The 15,171-nt window shown below is 39.2% G+C and overlaps 1 protein-coding gene across 5 annotated transcripts in view; it reads left to right on the top strand.

Annotated features, from left to right (window-relative positions):
• IL12RB2 (interleukin 12 receptor subunit beta 2) overlaps nt 1–15,171 on the top strand; it is a 72,946-nt gene that overhangs the window by 39,187 nt on the left and 18,588 nt on the right. For all 5 annotated transcript variants that reach the window (XM_025428078.3, XM_035716956.2, XM_025428077.3 and 2 more), the window contains exons 9-10: nt 5,361–5,580; nt 12,614–12,811. In XM_025428078.3, coding sequence (XP_025283863.1) covers nt 5,361–5,580; nt 12,614–12,811 — 418 coding nt within the window. The remainder of the gene's footprint in view (nt 1–5,360; nt 5,581–12,613; nt 12,812–15,171) is intronic.

Raw genomic sequence — 15,171 nt, 5'->3', positions numbered from 1 at the left:
CTTTAGTACATTTCCTTTGTCTTTTTCTCCCTGTATCTCTCTATGTTGTATGAAGAATTTTCCAATCCATATCACATTGCACTGAGGGGTTGTGTCCTTTGGCCTCCTCATATGAAAGAAATCCTGTAAACGAGGGAAAGTATTGTTTGTAATCTGATTTATATTGATGTAGAACAAAGATCTTTCATAAATCCACAGGGAAGATTGGTTATCAGGAGCCTGAGGCCTTTATATGATTAGAGGAAGCATCCAATCTCAAAAAATGATATTTAAATACAAAAGCAGCAAATGGGAAGCTTTTGATAGTTTTGTTGTAATATTCAGCTCTGTCTCCTTCCCTTTCCCAACAGGCTGGCACAGCATTTCTGAAGGCATTTTTGGAAAGAATGGGGTTGTTTTGCCTTGCTTACTAGTCGTACATATTATACTAACTGTAATGTAGGGAATTTCAGTTGAGTAACAGAATGTGGTCAATGATGAAGATAAAGTGGGTAGCAGAGCATTAACAAGATAGAAAACAGATGGAAGGGAGGTTCAAGTTTTGCTCTAACAAATTTTCTATTATTTTGCTGTTTTTCTGCTGCAAAGCAAGGTAGAAATCATTATGTCAGGATAATTAACATGAGGTATTAGTATCAATTAAATAAGTTCAGGGTAGCAAAACACCTGCAGGTATCTACTGAGCACTAACACAGATGAAATTCAGAGTTCATCCTCTAGGTAGAGCTGTGCTACTTGGGTTCAAGTTGCAGCTTCACCACTTACTGGCTGTGTGTTCTTAAGCAAGGTGCTTATCCTCTCTGTGCCTTCCTTTCCTTACAAATAAAGTGCAGATAGTAATAGTGTACACCACCTGAGGTTGTTGCAAAGATTAATGAGAGAATCATGAAAAGTGTTGGCTGAGTCACTAGGAGGCAAACATTGTACAGGACTCTGAGACACAAAGATGGGCTGATAGACAAGTGGGAGGACAGATCCACAGATGGATCATTTCAATACAGCGATTTTAAAAACTTCCAGATGAGCTTGTCTTTTGAGCTGCTCCCTCACTTTGGACTGGGGTTGCTGAAAGCAATCATGAGTTCTGAAATCAAGGTACCTAGGCTTACCTCACAAATTATATGTCCTTTGTAATCAACTGTATGACATCGATGAGACTTCCATACAGACCCATGGTGGGAGCCGAGTCAAGATGGCCTGTCTTTCCATACACTGGTAGAAGAGTCATATGAATACAATGGGAAAAGTGCCAACTATGAAGATTTTTATATTTGAGTAACAGAGAGCAGGAAACTCATCAAGTGTCTGACATCTACCATATCCCAAGTACTCGTTGAAACCGTTGCCTCCCTCAACCCATTGTATCTTCCTGTAAGTCTGTGCTGTACATAGAATTATCTCATTTTACAGATAAGTAAATTGAGCCTCAGAGAAGTAAAATAATTTGCCCAAAGTCACAGAGCTACTATGTGGTGGAGCAGGAAAGCAAAGGATCTGCTCTAATAAAACTAACCTCATCCCCCCAAAAGTCTGTGACATATTCGAATTCCCCAGCTTTCAAAGAGGTCTTGATTATAACTTCTCTTATTTGATGTAGGCTTAGCTCTGACATACTGGTGTGTGTTTGCTTGTTTGCATCGGGGGAGTTCAGAATAAAATATCAGTTTATGACAAGTACAGTAGCTTTTTCTTTAAGTCCTAAGAAGAAATGATTTGTCAATTCACAGAAACACCCTTCTTCCCATATACTTAAAAACAAAACAGGGGTGTCAGGCTGACTTTGTTGGTGGAGCATGAGGCTCTTGATCTCAGACTTGTGAGTCTGAGCCCCATGTTGGGTCTAAGATTACCTAAAAAAATAAAATAAAATCTTAAAAACAAAACACAGAGGTCTTGCATTCTAAGATGGACCAGACTTTTGTTCTGTCATGGATATATTCACCAGGTAATTTTTGGTGCTGAAAGCCTTTTCAGCCACTAGAACTCTCACAATAGTTTTATAAGGCAGCAGGCTACATTCCCGCTTCTCTCATAAACCTAAGTCAGAAAAGCTAAGTTTATTAAGTTTAGATCATTTCTCACACACAGAGGGAAAAAAAAAACTGAAGGAGGCAATAAGACAGCTTTTCCTGTTTAGCACACTCTTACCAGTAGGAGAGGGTGACAATGACAGGAACACTGGCTTGACACCCCTTTCAGCACTGCCCATAAAGGTACAAGAAGTACCAGGACACCACACACATCCCGGACATTGCCTTCCTCTCTCATGCCCACCAGGGGGCACACTAAGATCTCACCTTACTTTTCTGTGGGGATTAATTGAGTCAGTTTCTTAACCTTTCCAAGCTCCCTCAGGTCAAGGAGATATGAGGACTAAATGCGACAATAGATGTAAAGCTTCTGGCTCATGATATGTTCCAATAAGTGATAGTTTCTCCCTATCTCCCACCCAAATATGTAAACATTAGAGCAAAAGTAAGTTCATCTGAAAAGACCCAGCTGGCTCTTCAGGTGACAGTTTTGGGTTCAAAGCCAGAGACCCAAGGCCTGTTGATTCTGGGAACAAAGAATTCTGGATCTCCACCATCCCAAAATTGCTGACCTGATGTCTTCTGTTGATGCTCCACATTAAAATGTACCACAACCTCACAATTAGACAAGCTGCTTTCCAACTTTGGGCCAGAAGGGTAACTGGGGATTCCAGCATGAAACATAGTGTCCTGTGGTGACCAGTTCATTGTCTCAGGCTTGCCAACATAAGGAGTAGCACATCAGAGGAGAGGGATTGCTAGTCTAAAAGTCAGGAGCCCTGGATTCCACTCTCAGCTCCTCCATCTATTCCTTGAGTGGCCTTAAGTATGTCATTTCATGTCCTGGACTTATTTCCTATTGATAGAATGAAATGTTGAATTAATTACTAATCCTTAAAAAAATAAAAAATAAAAAATAAAAAATAAATAAATAAAAAAAAATAATTACTAATCCTTCCTGGCTCTGTAGTTTTGTGATGATATTCCATTACATCAGGGCCAAATATAATCCAGATATATGCATTATTTGCAAATTTTATATTGCTATTTTTTTAAAACCAAATTAAACTTTTCAGTTGCTTCAGGAGACTACGTGCCAGCTGGAAAAATACCTACTTCCCTATTGTCTTATTAGGTTTTTTGTTCCATGGACCATGTTGGACAAGTGAGGCCCATTTTCAAATTGGTGAAAGAGACCAATTGCCTGAGAGATGTTAATGTTTATCCCAAAACTTGAGCCTGATATTTTATACAAGCATAATTCATGGGATACCATATTTATTTCTCTAATTACCTTAACTCCACCATTACCTTCTCAATGAGATTTTCAACTCTAAAATATGGGATATCGAAGGGGAGATGTAAGGGTTTAGGCCCAGGCCTTTCACTACCCTCTAGGAACCTTTACTCATCTTTCAGATCCACATCTTTCTTTACAAGATGACTGTAGTGTGTAGTGCATGGACCTCAGTTAGATTTCCACAGCAGTCATGAGGCAAGTTCATTGACTCTTCCTGTAAGATGATTTGACATTTCCCTCTTCTTTCAGTGCTCTACCATAGGATTAAATGAGATTGCTGAGATGTCTATGATGGACAATGAAAGGAAGGTAGTAAGAGCTGATTTACAAGGTGTTATTTTTCAATTAGAGCTCTGGTCCTTCAGTTGTCAGAGTAAGACTGAAGCCCCTTGGGTTCCTGACAAGACTGAGGAACTTTGTGAGCTTAGTTAACTCTTGAGGAGTGCCTTAGGGAAGGGTGCATGATGTGGAGGTGAAATAATAGTCCTACCTCTGAACCTACAGAGGAGACAGGGAAGGATAGAGAGTTGAGGGAATGGTCTTCTCCAGCCAGCTTTTGCTTTAATTTATCCTGCTTTACTCCTGTGACAAAGGACTTGTTTATTAATAACAGTTCAGAACATCACAATTTCAAAAGCAGTCACTTACTTTAATCCACACAACAGGCCTACAAGATTGACTGTGATGGACAATGAAAATGCTAACTTTCTTGGTTCCTGCCAGAAAACAAAGATGTCTTCTAGGGAAAGGCTGAAAGTGCACCCAAAAGAGCTCTCAGCAACATGACATTCACCCGGTGCATTGACCATGGTTTAAGATCCAGTCCTGGACTTTGTGGATCCAGAAGGGCACCCAGGGTAGGACCTGCTTTAATCAAGTTCCCAGAGACTGAAATATAAAAAGCTAGATGTTCATGGATTAATTTACAATGAGGAATGCAGCTGTTGGGCTACCCAGAAGGCTTGAGTCAGCAGATAGGAACATTCTTTCTCAGCATGCTAATTATTTCAGAAGCCAAATTATCATCAGTAGGCCAATTTATTCACTTAAAGTGAAAAATACAAATTTTAAGTGAACCAGATGTTCATGTTACCCCAGCCTCTCCTGACAGATAAATACACAGGAAACCAAATTATTAAAAGAATGCTTAAGGGGTAGGAACCAGAGAAAGGGGCATTTGCCAGTCCTAATATGTGTCTTTTAGCACCTGAACCCATAGAAGGAATAGCCTTGCCAAGAAAACCATCATGCTTAAGTCTAGTGAACTCAACCTCTCTCTCCATGCACTAAGCATGGATAGGCACTGCCCGCGCTGCACTTGGTGGCTCTTCATATTCATTGCTTCTGTTTCCCATGGTCCTTATCCAAACAGGTTATAATACAAATAATTAGTTTTCTGCTTACTTTCTGGGATTGCTCCCAAATGATCTCAATTGGAATTTTTGCAATTTCAAAACTCATTAGCCACACATTTATAAACAGTGTCTTACTTTCCTAGCACAGATGGTTAATCCAGTTCACTAAGTGTGAATTTTACTAGTTTAGCTCTTGAAAATATCATTTTTGATTTAATGAGCAGCATTACACTTTCTATATAAAAAGTTGTGTGTGTGTGTGTTTCACAGATTTAAAAATGGAGATTCAGAGGGGCTGAGTACCTTGCTCTGGATCACACAGCTAGTGATGATTAGTATAGGTGGAACTGAAACCCAGATCATTGGAATTCAGATTCCACTCTTGTTCCATTGGATGTATTTGAGTTTTCTACTATTAGGAAGTTTCATTTTGAAGCAAGAAAAGAAACTCAATGTGTTTTTAAGAATTAGCTTTTAAAAATATAAATTCACTTTTCCCCCTAAATGGTAAGTTTGGGTGGAGACGTAGAGATACGCAGCGGAGAAGATGATAAGATGTAAATAAAAAGGTCACTCATATGTAACCTGCTGTTGCGGAGGCCATCAGGTTCAGCCACAAAGCATCCAGTGACCTTGTCTGGGAGTACACAAGTAAGTGGATATGTTTTGTTGCAGAATATGAGTATGTCCAAGGCAAGAGGAAAAATCCTCCACTATCGAGTGACCTTGCAGGAGGTGGCAGGGGTGAAAGTCACACTACAGAACATCACAGAACACACCTCCTGGACCTGGGTCATTCCCAGAACTGGGAATTGGGTTGTGACTGTGTCTGCAGCTAACTCAAAAGGCAGTACCCTGCCTACTTATATTAACATAACGGACCTGTGTGGGGCAGGTAAGTACCAACTTTCCTTTCATATTACCTATGGGAAACTGTTTCTTACTTATCTCTCATGTCCCACAGGCTCAGCTTAGGGCCTGGCATAAATAGCATAGGAGTTTCAACTTTGGAGCTGACAGCCTACAGGAATTCTTTTGCACTTAGAGTATGAGTGGCCTTAGACAAGTGAATTAACACCTCTGAGCTTCAATTTCTCCCTCTCTAAAGTAGGAATTATATTATCTGTCTTGCAGGTCATTGTGAGATTAAATACAGAGACTAACATAGCAGGTGCTTAAAAATGTTATTAAGAAAATGTTAGTTACATTAAATTGAACACTAATGTCTAGCTAATTTTTCTAGGTGTAAAACTACTATGTGATGTCAAGATCTAGGAAACATTCTGCTCTTATAGTCAAAACATTTTATTTTATTTTTTTAATTTATTTTTTATTGGTGTTTAATTTGCCAACATATAGAATCACACCCAGTGCTCACCCCATCAAGTGCCCCCCTCAGTGCCCATCACCCAGTCACCCCCACCCCCCGCCCACCTCCCTTTCTACCACCCCTTCCTTGTTTGTTTCCCAGAGTTAGGAGTCTCTCATGTTCTGTCTCCCTTTCTGATATTTCCCACTAATTTTCTCTCCTTCCCCCTTTATTCCCTTTCACTATTATTTATATTCCCCAAATGAATGAGAACATATAATGTTTGTCCTTCTCTGATGGACTTATTTCACTCAGAATAATACCCTCCAGTTCCATCCATGTCGAAGCAAATGGTGGGTATTTGTCATTTCTAATGGGTGAGTAATATTCCATTGTATACATAGACCACATCTTCTTTATCCATTCATCTTTCGATGGACACCGAGGCTCCTTCCACAGCAAAACATATTTTAAAACCAATAATACTAAAATGAAATTCTGGCTGTAATTAAACTACAGTAAAAATTTTCTATACTACAGCACTTTATTACACAAATGTAGACATTTATCAAATTATCTATATTGAAATCTCCCAGCTAGTGATACACATTTTAGAGTTGCATGCTTAGAAAACTCATTTTTCAAGATAAAAGCCTATGATTAGTCAATAAAATGGATATAAATGCTGTTTCTCAATGTCAAGATCATTGGCCTAACTTTTCCAAAAATATCTAATAAAACTATAATTAAATCCTTTTTTAAAATTCGGTGGAACATTTTATCTACATATGAGCCTAGCAATCATCATTTGAAAGAAGCTTCTACCCAAATATGATTATTTTATATACACTGTTAAATTCTAGTTATATATCTTTTCAGTCATATATTCCATAAACATAGAGATGATAGAGTAGATAAAAAATAACTAAAAGAAAGTACAAGTAAATATTAATGTAACTTCTAATTGGTATATGAGTTAGGAATTGCTCTTAGGAGTAAGGGTTGCTCTTACTAGAGGCCTGACTACAGTGGCTTATTAATTCTCTCACATAAAAGAAGTCCAGAGGTATACAGTTCAGGGCTGGTGTGACAGCTTGGTGACATCATTAGGATTCCAAACTCCTTCTTTCTGTTTCCTCTGCCAAACTGGCTTCTATCCCCAAGATGGAAATGGTCGAAGATGGCTGCCAGAGCTCTATCTACTTCCTTCTAGGAAAAGGAGGAGAGAAGGGCCCACCCCTCACCCTTGAGGAGCTTTGCTCCAGGTCACACAACACATTTATGGTCATTGTCTCTAACTGGTCATCTGGTCACACCTAGCTGCAAAGGAGGCTTAGAAATATATTTCAGGCAGCAATGTTCCCTTGCTAAAAAAGGACAAAATGTTTGGTAGGCAAGTGGTAATTTCTGCCTATTTTTGGTAGGTATGTAGGGCAGAAACGTGAAAAGATGAATTAGTTGGGGGGGGGGGGAGCGGAGAAAGCTCAAACTCTATGCATAGTTAAATAAAAATGTTAAAAACACCATAAACAAAGCTTTAGAAGTGTAAATAGCAATTTAAGAAAAGTATATGTCACATTTTTTGGCCAAAGGAGATGGATTATCTATCTACTTTTTCAAATAAATAAGAGATTGGAGCCATGAACAAGCAACTCAAAAACTAAATAGAAGAGTAGCAATAAAGATATGAAAATATGCGTAGCCTAACTAGCAATCAGTCAGATGCAAATCTTGAGAAAACATGAGAAACCAAATCAGACTGAGAAAGAGTAAGTAGAATTAGTATAACCCATGTGGGTGTGTAGGGAAAAGATATGCTGTACCCTGCTGGTGGGTATGTAAATTGGTATAACTTTCTGGAGACGATTTGGCCATATGTAACAAACTTTAAATACTAATGTATCTTTGACCAAAAATTTTATCATTATGAATGTATCCTCAGTAAATGGTAAGTGCTTAGAAGTGTAGGCGCAAAGATGATCGTGGAAAATTTTGAAATAGTGAAACACTATGAACAACCTAAATGTAAAATAATAGAGAGACTGGTTTAATATATCATGACTCTCACCTGCCTTAACCGCACACTAGCATTAAAGCCATGTTGTAGCTATGCTTTTATTGACAAGGAGTGATGTACATAATAAGTGAAAAGATAGGCTTTCAATAGTATATATGGGATGATGCTGTTTAAAATATGTATTTACATGAGTACCCATTTTTTGCCTGATAAAAAATCTAGTAGAATGTATGTAGAAATGTTAATAGAGACCATGACTGCATCATGGGATTACAAGTGATTTTCCTTCCCTTTTGTGCTTTATATTTTTATAATTTTTCTTCTGTGGCTAAGTTCTGCATATATAGTTTTTAAAGTGAATTCTGTGGAGGAAATTGAACTCTTACCACTATTTAGTATCCTGCTATTGTTAAAATGTAGTATTTCAGAATACCTTACTTCTTCAAATGTCACTGCAGATGGGTCTTGAAACTATAAACTTTATGAATTTTCTGAGTCTGTGCTTTATTTGGATTTGGTAACAACTTCTTAAAATGACACATTCATTATGTTAGAGCTAGCCGCTTCTTTATTCATTCAACAGTTATTTACTGAGGATATACTACATAAGGCAGCTAGCATCCAGCAATAGGTTAGAAGTACTGTTGAGGTCCTCCAGTTATATTTAGTCACATGAGAGGGACAGACATAAATGAGTAAACTGTGGTGCAGTATAAGTGTGAGATTAGAGGGATGCCCAGGTAATTCTAGGAACAGACAAAAGATGAAGCATGGGCTTGAAGGATGCCAGGGAGGGAGGCAATATGTGACTGGGGTATGAAGAGACAAGTTGGTGGGAGCCAGGTGAGGGAGTGGAGATATGTGGGCATGAGGGTTTGCTTTAAAGTGAGATCTGAGCAAGCATGGAAGTTGGGGAAAAGAATTGGGTAGAGAAGAATTTAGAGATAAAGGGGACAGAGGGCTAGTTAGTGGAATGAGGACCTCATGGAATGAGGTCCATGGGAAGTGGGAAGATGATGGAAACCAATGGCAAAGAAAGAGGAAACCTGTTCTTCCCAGATTGGACAGGTGTTGCATAAGGATAAGACTCAATAAGAATGAACATGTAGAGGAGGTAAGATAGGACAGTACTTGAACTGAGCTGTAACTAAGAGGGTCCTGGTCCTGGAAATCTTGGAATATCAAGGGTCTGTTGTCTCTTCTAAGACCGCATCTGAACCACCCAATACAACTACCCAATACTCTTTGTATCCCAGAGTGACATGGAGGACACATTGGCAAATTACACAGTCCCATCCTTGAGTACTTTTGTCTCACCCATATTCTGAATGATCTGTAGGAATAGCATACCATGATTTTGTCTTTGTCTCTTTGAGTATATGTTCACACTACTCACATATATAGCTTTCCTTTTAGGAAGGAAAAATAGCACCTCCCTCCACCCCTGGGGGGGCGCAGAATTATGTTGATTTTGAGGAAGTAGGGACAACTTTGTCATAAAAAGCACCTGCCACAGCATTGCCTATAAAGAAGCATAAGAATGATTTTGTTGATTTACAATGAAAATTGAATGTGTGCTAAACCCATCGGTCAACAAGTAAAAACGTATTTAATATTTCAGACCAGTCCCTGTGCTCAAGAATTCTTGAAACCACACGGAGAGTCAGAAGCCAAAACAATCATAAACAGAGACCCACACAGATGTCAGAGACTGAGGCCTCAGGAGGTGAAATAACCTAGACAAGACCACACATCCAATTAGTGGCAGAGCTGGACTGAAAAACCAAGCCACCTGTCTCTTAGGTGGACACTTATTCTAAATACCTTATGAATTTCATAACTCTGCTCAGAGGCTCTCAGGGAAAAAGGAGATGGGAATGACTGAGCTAAAGAAATAATTTTCAAAGGTGATAGAAATAAGGTGAGTTGTTAGCAGAGTTCTAAAGGAGAGTATGTGCCCTGAAAATTCAGGCTGGTTCCTGGTAAATATGATGACTGATGACTCAGGCAGGGCAATGCCAAGTTGATTTGCTTGGCTAATTTCTCTTTCCAGAGAAAGCAGTGGTCAGAAGGGTTCTTTGGCTATTTTAGTCCATCACCTGGCAAAGTGTACTGGAACCTATAGGTGCTCAATAAATATTTACTTAATGAATGCATTTCATTCTCAAAAAAAAAAAATCTTATGGCATAGCCAGGACATACAATTCCAAGACAAATGAATGTAAGGGAACCCCTAATAGGGAATTCCATTCCCTGGCAAAATAGACAGTACACAGGTTATAGGTTCTCACCACCAACCAAGCACAGTTCTGAGGATGCCACAGGAGGGACAGGATAGATGGCTGAGTGCAGTGGTGAATAGTGATAAGGGGGAGCACTGAGGTAGCACTTTCTGGTTTTAGTCCTCCTCCTTGCTCTTGTTGCCCTGATATAAACATTGCTTGGACATTTCTACAATGGAGCAGGGAAGTCCAGAGAGCAGAACACAGTAACTTCAAAGAAGCCCCGACACCTAACTATGGAGGGGGGCTGAGAGCAAAGATTCTGATAAACTGATTCTAAAAGCTATATGGAATAAAAACGTGTCATGAATATCCAGGACCACTTTGAAAAATGAAGGACAGAATAAGGAGAGGATTTACAAACCACATAATTAGATATCACAAGGCCTAATGAGAGCAGTGTGTTCTGGCAAAGAAGGGACTCCAGACACAAACCCATGAATAAGTGGAACTTGGTATATGGTAGGGATAGTATCACATTTGGAAAAATTGACTCACAATATGGAAAAAAGAATAAAATTTATTACCCTTTAAAAAGCCTTTTAGCTAGATTTGGATTAAAAACTTAACTGGGGGGATGTCTGGGTGGCTCAGCAGTTGAGCATCTGCCTTTGGCTCAGGGCGTGATCCCGGGGTATGGGATCGAGTCCCACATCAGGCTCCTTTCAGGTAGCCTGCTTCCCTTCTGCCCGTGTCTCTGCTTCTGTCTCTCTCATGAATAATAAATAAAATCTTTTTTAAAAAATTAAGGGGATTCCTGGGTGGCTCGGTGTTTTAGCACCTGCTTTTGGCCCAGGGCATGATCCGGGAGACCCGGGATTGAGTTCCACGTCAGGCTCTCTGCATGGAGCCTGCTTCTCCCTCTCCCTGTGTCTCTGCCTCTGTGTGTGTGTGTGTGTGTGTGTGTGTGTGTGTCTTTCATGAATAAATAAATAAAATCTTTTAAAAAACTTAACTGGGGAAGGTAAAACCAAAAGCCAATAGGAGAACATGTAATTGAGTATCTTTGTGATCCCAGGATGGAAGAATTTCAAAAACAAGACTCAAAATGCACAAACCACAGATAAATAAGTTTACATATGTCAAAGTGAATAATTATGTGCAGCAAACACATCATGAAGTTATCAGAGGGTTGAAAGACTGGAGTATAATATTTCTAGTGTTGAAAACTACAAATGATATCTAGAGTATAAAACCTATTTTTGTAAATCAGAGAAAAGACAAAAAATGAGTTAAGAATGTCAGCAGGGATTTTACAAAGGGGGAAGTCAGATAGCTAATAATACATAAAGAAAAGCTCAGCTTCATAAGAAATTTAAAAGCAACTTATTAAAAATAAATAAATCAGAGATGCCTGGGTGGCTCAGTGGTTGGGCATCTGCCTTCAGCTCAGGGTGTGATCCCGGGATCGGGGATCGAGTCCTGCATCCAGCTCCTTGCAGGGAGCCTGCTTCTCCCTCTGTCTATGTCTCTGCCTCTCTCTGTGTGTCTCTCATGAATAAATAAATAAAATCTTTAAAAACAAATAAATAAATCAGACAATGAAAATAAAACCACAGTTAAATGCCACTTTGCAGGTACCAGGTTGGCCAAAATTTGAAAGAGGATACCAAGTGCTGATGGGGAAATAAGAATCCTCATGCTTTTCTTGTTGGAATATCAACTGATTGGCCACTTTAGAGATCACTCTGGCTGTGTTTAATGAAATAATATGTGGACTGATTCTATAATTGAGCAGCTCTGTACAGATATATTCAGAAACACTCTTGCACAAGCACAGTTGAGGACATGCAAGAGAATGTTCATTGCATCTTTGTTTATGTTAGCAAAGAGTTGGAAAGAACCTCCTGATCATCAGCTGGGACTGGACAGAAAATGTTTGAGGTAGCAGTTGGAGGGAATGAGCTGGATTTACATATAGAAGGATGGACATGTTCCAGAAATATAATACTGAGTAGGAAAGAAAAAGTAAGAAAAAGCATTAAATTTACTCTCAGCACATTTCATGAAAATACAAAACACAAGCACAAAGCAACATTAACTTTCAAGGATACACAAATACCTAAATAAACATGTGGGAGGTGGATTAGAAGGATGCATGTATCAATAAAGCAGGTACCTTTGGGGACACAGAAGTGGAAGGTGCAGGGGAAAATAACTCTACAACTAACCTTACACGGGTCCTTACACTAATTAAGAACAAATCTGAAATTCTTAACAGGAAATTGGTTCTTCCTAAAACTTTGCTGGGATGAATTGTTTTTTACATCTTTTCCACCTGTGATTTTGTTTTTGTGCTTCCCCCTTTTTCTTCAAAAAGGGTTGCTGGCTCCTCGCCAGGTCTCTGCAAACTCGAAGGGTGTGGACGACATTATGGTGACATGGGAGCATCCCGGGAAAGCTGCTCCTGCTGTCCAGGAGTATGTGGTGGAATGGAGGGAGCTCCATCCCAGGGGTGACACGCCCCCTCTAAACTGGCTGCGGAGTACCCCCTACAACGTGTCTGCTCTGATTTCAGGTATTTAATTGTTCACCTTCGTTTTGGGGAGTTACTAAGTTCACTTTTATTTTTTTAAGAAGTCACAGGTGGGAACCCAGAACCTTCTTCAATTATAGGAAACTGCGTAAGAGGGACAGTGATGACGTAGTATTCTTCAGGACAGATCCTCAGAATACACCGCTGCAGCCATAGAAGACCAACTGATTGACTAAAAACTCTAGAAAAGTCAAGTGCCTGGCACAGAGCCATATAAGACAAATGCATCATTAAATCCAACAAGCATGGCTAAAAGCTAAGTAGTAACCAGTCAGTGTGATGGGCACCTTTCACTTGGGAGTGTAGGTCATTCTCAGAACAATCATGTGTAGCGAGTGTTTGATTATACCCATTATACAGATGAGAAGACCAGGAGATCTTTCATTCCTAGTTCTGCTGCATATTGTTTGTGTGATAATAAATCCAGAATTATCTATGGAATAATTGACATCTCAGGCCTCAAATCTAAATCTGTCAGAGGTTTCTATCAAGCGATAGAAAGCATCTGAAAAGATATTAAAATGATTGGACAGAACTTAGTCAATGTCACTTTTAGAATAAGTTCAGCATAGTAGAAAGCGCAGGTTCTGCAGCCAGACTATCTGGGTTTAAGTCCTGGCTCTGCCACTTACTAGGTTGTGTAACCTCGGGCAAATTATTTAACTTCTTACTGCCTCAGTTTCCTTATCTGTAAAAGGGGGAAAATAATACCTACCTCATTGGGTTATTGTGAGGACTAACTGAATTAATGTAGAGAAAACACAGTATAAGTACTTGATAATTTAGCTGTTACTGTTATTATTATTATATGTGACATGGCTAAGCTTCTCACAGGATTTCAGACTCTAAATTCTATATTTTTATTACACCATGGCAATCATTACACCTGTCCAAGAGGATGGAGACAAGACAAATTAAATAAGCATACATACTACATGGCAATATGCGATCTAGTCCTAAACTGTGGGTCTCTTTTATAGTTTAGCTGCTCAAACTTCTAGTGGATTGCATTCAGTTGTAATCACTACACTTAAAGATAATGTCGTCTAGATAACCCAGTGAACATCAGAAAAGATGAACAAGTCATTTGGGGTCTGGAACTTTTAATTGGAATTGAAACCATTTAGGGGTGCTGGATGGCTCAGATGGTTAAGCATCTGACTCTTGATCTCATCTCAGGTCTTAATCTCAGGGTTGTTGAGTTCAAGCTCTACACTGGGCTCCATGCTGGGCTCCATAATAATGTGGGAACCATTTAGCCTGTAGAAGAGAATTCTAGATGTGGGTGGGCAGTTTAATGGCTGTTGCTAGCTTTGATGTATATGTGAGAAAGACTATGTGTCCTTTGTTACTGTGGGCAACAAAACTAAGTCCTCTACATGGAAATTATAAGGCAGATTCAGCTCAATTTTCCTTACATGTGATAGTCTGCAATAGGACAATCGATTGGTCCTCAAGGTAGTGCATTCCCTGTCCCTAGAATTGTTGCAGTAGAACCAATTTCCCTTTAGGGCTGTTATGCCCATCAAATCAAATGAAACAGTGGGTAGAAAAGGCATTTACTGAACTCTAAACTGCTACAAAGTTGTAACACTTATTATAAACTACACTAGGATTTACCTCTCTGGGATAGTTTGGACCCAGTGATCCCTATACTTTCCTCCTTTTAGAAATTCTATAACACTATCCAAATACCATAAAAGAGAGAGAATGTTTTGCATATTTAGGGAACTAAAATATTTTTAAGTACTTTAGAAATACTCATTTGAATGAAATCAGTATAATACTGGGGTAAAATAACAAAGCTGCTCCCCTGCTTGAAGACACTTGGTTAGCTATTAGTGTTGATGTTATACTCTGGGGGAAAAAAACACTTAAAAAATTAGGTAATCCATACTTACAAATTCAATATGGTGCTCTTCAGTAAGTGAGGTAACTCATTGCTATCAGATCTTTTTAAGTCATTTCCTAGAACCTGGCTGGGGCAGAGTTGGGTGTTTTGGAGTATATTCAGGAGGCCAGAATATAATTCAACTCCTGCTTATAGTTTGGTGGGTCTAGGCTAAAGACCATCAGTACTGTCTTATTTAGGTAAAAATTATTCCGACCATTTAGAGCCACTCCTTTTAGTATGTAGAAATCTGTAGGTGTCTAGAAATGCCTTCCCCAATGCCTTGGTTCTTTGGGTCCCTCTTCTGCATTCTCTCACTGTACTTCCTCTAGGATCTCTCCTCATTATTGATCGTTTATTGTTTGTCTTCTCCCATACTTAATAGATGAAAACAGCTTTCTGCAAAAAATCCACCAAAGGGTTGGTTTATAAATGTAAGGTCAGAGCCTTT

This window comes from Canis lupus, chromosome 5 (genome assembly GCF_003254725.2).
Source record: "Canis lupus dingo isolate Sandy chromosome 5, ASM325472v2, whole genome shotgun sequence".
Lineage (NCBI taxonomy): Eukaryota > Metazoa > Chordata > Mammalia > Carnivora > Canidae > Canis > Canis lupus.
This window is presented reverse-complemented; position numbering and strand designations above follow the sequence as displayed.